This window comes from Phallusia mammillata, chromosome 3 (genome assembly GCF_965637545.1).
Source record: "Phallusia mammillata chromosome 3, kaPhaMamm4.hap1.1, whole genome shotgun sequence".
Taxonomy (NCBI): domain Eukaryota; kingdom Metazoa; phylum Chordata; class Ascidiacea; order Phlebobranchia; family Ascidiidae; genus Phallusia; species Phallusia mammillata.
Genome location: NC_137254.1, coordinates 3,568,374 through 3,576,219, shown reverse-complemented (window position 1 = coordinate 3,576,219; position 7,846 = coordinate 3,568,374). Strand labels below are relative to the sequence as shown.

The following is a 7,846-nucleotide window of genomic DNA, read 5'->3' as shown; positions in this document are numbered from 1 at the left end:
TTTCACTTTGTTATTTAGTTTGACATACCCTTATTCAATATTTAATTATTGCACTTGCTTTTCACTGCAACTTTATTTACCCATTAATATACTAGTTGTTTATTTCATAATGTTTGTTAGTTTTGTTTAGCCGTATTTATGTTCACGTTATTCTTTTCACTACTTGTTTTTCCGCTGTTTTCTTCTTGTGTTCTATTTTCCCCCTTTTTCACTTTAATATCTTTTTTTGTACTTTTACTTTTTTTTACAATATATATTGTTTTTTGCCAGTAGTAAAGTCACCGTTGTAACAATTGGTTTTAGCGATAAGCCGTTACTGCAGGGTCTTGGACCGTTTTACGAATTAGGGAGGTAGCCTCGAGTGTTAGAATACAATCGGGACAGTTGGGAAGGTTTAGCGTTAAAGATCTCGCACCCAAACAACTTTCTCTAAATTTCGAGGTTACCAAAATAATTCCGTAACATTTGTATTTAGTGATCTCGAGAGCAAGGTTGGGCATTATATTGCCACAGAGGACACTTTTAAGGCTATGTATGGTAACAGGCCATACCTTTAAAATATCACGGTAAGGGGCTTTCCCCCATACTTGTTTCGCTTTTACACTTCCTATAAGCCTCCTATGGCGACAAGCGCTTTCCAAACTGCGAAGTATTTGTATCATTCCATTTGGTAAATCTAGTCTAATCTGAAGTTGAATGTATAGGATTCTGTAAAAATTAAACAAAAATTCCCAGACACGTTAGAATTGCGTGAAATGGACCTTGGGTGTTGCAGTTGAAATTAAATTAGATTTTAGCTGTTAACTGAAGTTTTCGTTTTGCAGAGTGATCTAATTGTCCACATCTGCTCAAGAAAACTTTTATACAAACTAACATTCTCATAGTGTAGCATTTTTGATCTAGTGTCTCAGAAAGGGGGCGATTTTGCTAAAAAGTTTGAAAACCCTGCTCTAGGACATGTGCAAATGTGTATAGTGTCAAGTTAAATTGGCAAATTATTATTTTTAGAAATGAATTTGTGTTATATATTAACAGGTATAGTTGATGGTATTAGAATTTTGTGTGTGCAAAAACCTAAACAATGTCAGTTCGTCTGTTAAAGTTCGCGTTTTCCTTCTGCTGAATGAGTGTATTACATCGCGGTGAGTAATTTTTTGCACGCATCAAACGCAACAAAACATAGCAATTCGAAACGAACTTGTCTGAGTGACGGCACACAAAATCTACAAAAATCATAGACTTGGTTGTTTAATTTTTTGTGCTTGAACATGTAGTTATAGTTGTTGTTGTTTTACTCCAATTTATCAAACAAAACAAGTGCGCATATTATCTTAGTTTAAATAAAAATCAAGTAGAAATTCTTTTCGGTTCTTGGAAGAAAAGCCCCGATAGGTTATCAATAGCGAAATTAAAATTGAAACAAAGCTATTCAATCTCTGCATAAACTATGTTGCTGTATCAGAGAACCACTTAGTTCCCAAACCTGAAAATAGCGACGCATCGTTGTGACGTCACAAACCACGGGAAAGTAAAGACACAAATTGTTGATAATAAGCAAACGCGCTGCAGCTACACCAAACTCGCTATGTAGCACTTTACCGATGTCAGGGTTCTACTGAAGTGCTTGCTTGCTTTGTTCTAATGAATGCAACGTTTAGTTTCCAACGCACAGTGTGGGCATGGAGTCACAACCGATAGTCAGCTGTCTTTACCCATTCATACTGTATGTTCTTCGTGGACGCGACAATTTAACCACAATGCAGGTTCGACAAGATTGATTGTATATTTTCGGACAGGGGAGCTTGCCGCAGACAACTATTGTAAGGTAAAATGAACACCTATGAGCTTTAACTTAGGTATATGCAATTTGTTTCTATGTTTCTTGTTTAACCTTCTTGTTCAGCAACGCCTGGCTGTCTTATACTCACATGGATTGCTCCCTCGAGTAACCTTTATAACGCCGGTTTAAAAACCAAACATTTCTTATCAAAAGTTTATGCGTAGATTCTTTTTACCTATACCAACTTATAATGTTTTTATACCGACTTGTAATGCATTTATTTCTGATTTTTGCTCGGGAAGGGTTCGCTCTGATGGTTGAACAATACGACCTCATTTTAGGCCTAAATTAAAACTCGGCAAATTCGTGTCGTAATTTTGCATTGGTAAAATTAATTTTCGGGTTTTCGTCGGGCTCAGGTGCGTTTACTACTCTGATTTCAACTGAACTAATTACCCGAAGGCCGAAAGTGTAAATTTTGGACGTTAATCTAATTTTGTTTTATGTAGGTTTACGAGGGAGCCGACGACCAAGGTACATTGGTTGGAACGTTGGAAGGTGGGGGCTTATCTTTTCCGGTTATCGTTGAAAGCTCTTCAGCCTATATATCTTGTGTCACCAACCTCACAACGGAAATTGTAAATTTTAATATACATGGCGGTAAGTCGGATTTATACGTTTTTCGGAAAGAGTTTAACCGTGTGCAAATCTAAAATGTCCTATCAGGCAGGGATCGGCGACTTTTTTTCTACTGCGGAGAGTTTTAAAATTGAAATTTTATCACGGACGGGCCTAAAAAATCTACAAATATTTAGCAATGAAAACGCATCAATTAGTTTGTCCGCCCAGAGATACATGGGCAAAATGAAAATTAATCAATAATTTCCAAGCAGCCGCTTGAGAACAAAGGATTTGTCACCATCTAAACTGCTTGCAGCTAAACTAATGTAACACAGACGCATTTTGTTTAGCTGAACAGTGCGGGGAAGATGCTACTGGCCCGGTTTATAATTTACAGTCTCCAAACTTTCCGAGTAACTACCCAAGTTACTCTGGTTGTGTTTGGAAATTTCAACTGGAAAGAAACACGTCCTTGGTCTTTCAGTTCTCCTTTTATTACACCGAGGGTGATATTGACTTTCTATACGTAAGTGATTAAAATATTTATTATGATTTACAATAATTATTGTTTGTTTTTTTCGCTTAAATCCTCCTGAAGAACATAACAATGGGCAAAAACCAATTTTTTAACAAGTCTGGATTTTGGCCACTGATTGGGTAGTGTATAGTCAGATTCGAATCAAGCCCGTTTTGTTCAAAACATAAAACTTGAAAAGCCTGGTCTTACGTCAAACGTTTATTTAAACCAGCATACAGTTCCTTACTTGTATTCAACTTAGTGCAAACAAGACATGATTTTCAGTTCAAGGACGATGAAGGTAATGTGCAACGACTGACTGGATTACATGCTGGGGGATTAAATCATTCAGTTACAGCAAGAAGTCTTACTCTTGTTTTTGTCAGCGATGGAGCCGAGCAAAGGATTGGATTTAGTGCGACAGTTAACCTTGAAGCAGGTAATTTAAATTCTATTTTTTTGCTGATGAAAATGGTTGTAAAAATTAATTTAAATCCTATTTAGCTTAGGGGATTTAAAATTAGTTATGTAATAATATGCGGTAAATTTACGTATGAAAGACCAATGTCCAAAAAAATTCACTAGTTACTTTTTCATATGCAACGACAATATGTTTATTAGGAACCAGATGCATGATGTTCTGTGCCGAACCTAAGTAGAATGTATACAACTGCAGCAAAGCGCTGTTACGTTGGAAAATATTGGCTTTCACCAAGCGATTTAATAACAACAAAAACTTAACGCGACTCAACAACAGCCAAAATATGATATAATTGCTAAAATGTGTTGTTCATTTAGTAGCCTGCTGCATTACGAGTGTTGTTTAGTTTCTATTCACAGATTAACAGCTGATCAACAGAACACATTAGACTACGAACTCGGTGACACACTTTACATCGCATTGGACAAGGAAACTCCTCTTTCTCAACTCAATGACAGCTGCAAGGTCACGGGTTCAGATCCGGTGTTTGTGTTTGACATTGACCAATGCGAAGGCCTCTATAAGGTAAAATACTACAGATTTGTTACCATTTTTTACCAAACATTTCATTTGGCATTTAGATGCATTTTTTAGTAAAATTACACAGACAGACATTACCATGTCTCAAAACATACTTATTTCGTCGACAGTAATTACTAGGGTAAATTTTAACTTTTGCAATTTTTTGTACAGCTTCCGGCAACTTCCTAAATTCTCAGAATTTATGTAGTATGATGTTATAAGCTGTTTGTAGGAATTATATGTTGCATTTTTTTGCAACTTTTTTCTAATTTTTATGCAACTTTTATCAAGTATTGCGCAAAATGTAAAGGAGTGATTTGTGCTATGAGATGGACTAGCTGCATCTCAATGTTATCTATGACGCAACAGTTTGCTTGCAAGTTAGAAGTTCAACAACCCCAGCCAAGCACGACAGTGCCTGAAATAAATTAGAAGTGGAAGTATGACTTGGTTTTGGCCAAGCCCGCACAAACGAAAACAGGTTGTGTCTAGTCTTTCGAGGTCAAGTTTTGTTGAGATAGCTTAGTTAGTTAAACTGTGTGTTACAAAGGTTTTTTTTTTTTTTTTTTTAAGCAAGAAGCGATAACCTTGATATCTGTTAAGATGACAGTCTACGGCAGGAATGTCCAACCTGCGGCCCGCTAGTCATTTTCACTCCAAGTAGTATTTTGAACTTTGAATCTTAGCCTAATTAAAATGTACCAGTCAGCTTTTAGGGGCGCAGTAATAGTACAGTATGAGAGCTGTTACTCTCTCTGTTCGCCTTTTTATTTCTCGTGCGTGAGTGAAGACTGAAGAGAGATTGTTGCGCAATAATGCTTCCGCGACTGATTGAATGAGGCTAGAGTGCTCGTTGTCAGTTAGGACACTTGTTTTTATAGTGCAGTGTTGATTGACTGTTTTTTTTACTGCAACTTTTGTTAAAATTAGGTGCAACTTTCTCACGATTTTAGTGCACCAAAAACTAGCCATGGTAATTACAATATATTTTGATCTATTTTGTTGCTATAAACTTTATTGCTACCATTTAAAAAAAAAATTTTTTGATTTATAAACAGAATGAAAACGAAATGGTGTCGGTGTCTTTTCTGATCTGGAGATTCCTGGCTCCATCCCCTGCCGTGATCCGACGCGACGTTCAAAACAAACTCAATGTCACTTGTGTATTTGACGCGGAACTACTGCTATCGTCATCCATTGTCAAACCACAATTCGGGTAAGGAGACCACAAGATCACATTGCACATGCCATACGACACGTGACACACGAAAGCAACTTTTTTGTCACAGTTGGCAATTGTTTTAGTTTTGAAAGTTAGTTTATCATCACTACCGGCCCAAAATCTGGGAACAGTAGCCAATGAGAGAAGCAAATGTAACTACAGTTTAAAAACATCTGTGAAAAACTGTCTTGTTTTCTTTAGTAACGCTATACATGAATCTACACAGACGCCCAAATAGAAGCGAAAATCGACATGCTTTTTTGATTAAACGTTTCGGTAATGACGGCATGACCATTTATGGCATGAGCGTTTTACGTCCAAATGGGGAGTTATATTCATCATTAAACAAATTGCAGATCCGTAGAAATTTCGACTAAGAATACAGGAAACTTTCACGTTTCTCTAAATCTCTTTTCCAATGACCACTTAAACAAAAGCTTGCCCGGGGAAGTCACTGTGCCCAACGACATTTTTGCTGAAGTCAAACTAGATGAAGTTTCTCCAAGCAACGATGACTTTATTGTCCAGGTAAAAACAAATGCATGGAAGTAACAAAGGTTGATAAATGGGAGTTATTGTTTTATAGTAAATCCAACTTACACACGTTGTATTACCTTGTGTATAATCTATTCTTTCAAACCAAACTTTCTAATGGTTATTTTTTTACTTAACTGTAAAATTGTCAAACACACCAAGTTCAAGCAGCCTTTGGGTGCTATAGAGTTTGTACAAATATTTTATTACAATTTTGTGCACAGCTCAAAGAATGTTGGGCAACACGCGTTGAAAACTCCAGTGGTTTGCCAAACTACCCTGTTGTACAAAGCGGGTAAGAATTAGAAGTATTTGATTTGTAGTGGGTGCTCTTACTTTGCACAAAATTGAGCGGTGCATTCTATTTCAACTTGCCAACATTTATGTGAATATTACTAGGTGTATTGCGCCACCCAGAGGAGGCGAAGCTGCCGACGCAAAAATGTTGATGCGTAATTACAAATCCAACTTTGCAACATTCAAGCTGATGAGCTTTGTGTGGACAAACTTTACCGACGCAGAACAAATTATCTACATCCACTGCGACGTGACCGTCTGTCAAAACTCAACTGGACAATGCCCTGGACCGGTGAGTTGAGTTTGTTTGCTATGTTAGATTCAGAGTAAGTCCGCCGTTGAGCTGCTTGCGTCATTGCAAGTAGGGTGGGTTTTATTTATTTTGTTTATTTTTCAATAAGTTTGCTTTAGTTGAAATAATCAAAGAAAAACACGATATGCCTGAGTTTTTTTCTGGATCTATTGAAGTTTTTTATTTATTTATGAAGAAAATTATTAATATTAAACTTATTTGCAGATGTGTGGTGGGAAAAAAAGACGATCTGTTGACAACAATGGACGCAGCCAACGACTTTCTGCAGGGCCAGTGCACATCTTACAAACTACCAAGTATTTGCTTGTGCAAGGTACCAACACAATATTCAAACTCTTCTTTTCTACATATTAACTTAGTTCAAAACAAAATACTGCAGTTGCCTATGTTTCAACTGCTCAAATTATTGTATTTATCAACTAAAACCCGCAAGAACATATGTACTTAAGCTATATTAGACCTTAATTATCAAACATTTCGCTTGTTTCTTGGTCTGAAATTACTGCGCCTTGATGTGAATTTGTTTTTTTGTTTGTTTTATAACTCGATGGGTCGGCAAAGCCTGAATGCGTTAACTCACATTGAGTCCACCGTTGACATAGCGTAGGGGACGTTAATGTAGTGGAATCCGTCGGGTTTCACTGGGTTAGAGCAATGCCAATTAAGTTTTTTTGCCCAGAAACAACGCAAGCTGTCGAGACAGGATTAGAACCCACCTGCTATTAAACACAAGTCGGTTGTACTTACCACTCGGCCATTTTGGCAAACTCATGCATGGCTTGACCAATAAAGCTTTTTTTCGTTTTTTTGAAGTTTTGTATCAGAAACATACTCCACACCGTCATAACCAGCAAACTTTAAAATTAAAAGTTACTTTAAAAAAGAAACACTTAATACTGAATAATGGTAAGCGGTGAGTTCATATCCCACCATCAACTGATTCTTTATAATCTGAAGTGTATTGAGAATCTCGATTCAGCTTTAACTCTTTTGCAAACTTGGCCCACTTCGAAGTATACATAAGAGTGGCATTATTTTTAGTCTTTATGAAGTTTTAATCTTTAGTTCCAGTAGCAAATGCTTTCCCACGCATATATGTTTATCTAAGTTAAACTATCTTTTTATCGCAGACACTCCAGGAGACAGAGGTGAAGTGAATGAAGCAGCTGACAACATCTTACAACTTGGGATGTTTGTTCTTCTGGCTGCTGTAATTATCGGAGCAGGTTACCTCGTATGGGGCAAAATTGCCCAAGATGTAAAATCTAAACAATTTGGTCTGTAGATAACATTTCACAATAACTTTTTACAAATAACATTGTATTGTGTCTCACGACATTAACACACTTAAAATTTTCATCAAAACAACAAACTAGGCAGCTATTTATTCTTAAGTTCGTTGATAAGTTTGCTAGAGGTTTTAAAACTAGGCATTATAGTACATGCAATATTTACTGCTTTATTGTTGTCAGAGAAATACATTGTCAAAGCGTTTTCTTTTTTGTTTCTGTGATTGTAGAACAATATAATCGGATGTAATTTATACTGTGTATGTGTTG

The 7,846-nt window shown here is 36.6% G+C and overlaps 1 protein-coding gene across 1 annotated transcript; it reads left to right on the top strand.

Annotated features, from left to right (window-relative positions):
- The first annotated feature begins 1,645 nt into the window (after positions 1-1,645).
- LOC145218244 (scavenger receptor cysteine-rich domain-containing protein DMBT1-like) lies at positions 1,646-7,588 on the top strand. Its single transcript, XM_080085646.1, has 11 exons — positions 1,646-1,825; positions 2,290-2,440; positions 2,752-2,927; positions 3,204-3,392; positions 3,736-3,924; positions 4,980-5,137; positions 5,500-5,671; positions 5,902-5,972; positions 6,077-6,266; positions 6,492-6,600; positions 7,418-7,588. The coding sequence occupies exons 1-11, from the start codon at positions 1,646-1,648 to the stop codon at positions 7,570-7,572; spliced, it is 1,740 nt and encodes a 579-aa protein (XP_079941772.1). The 3' UTR covers positions 7,573-7,588.
- Positions 7,589-7,846: the final 258 nt, after the last annotated feature.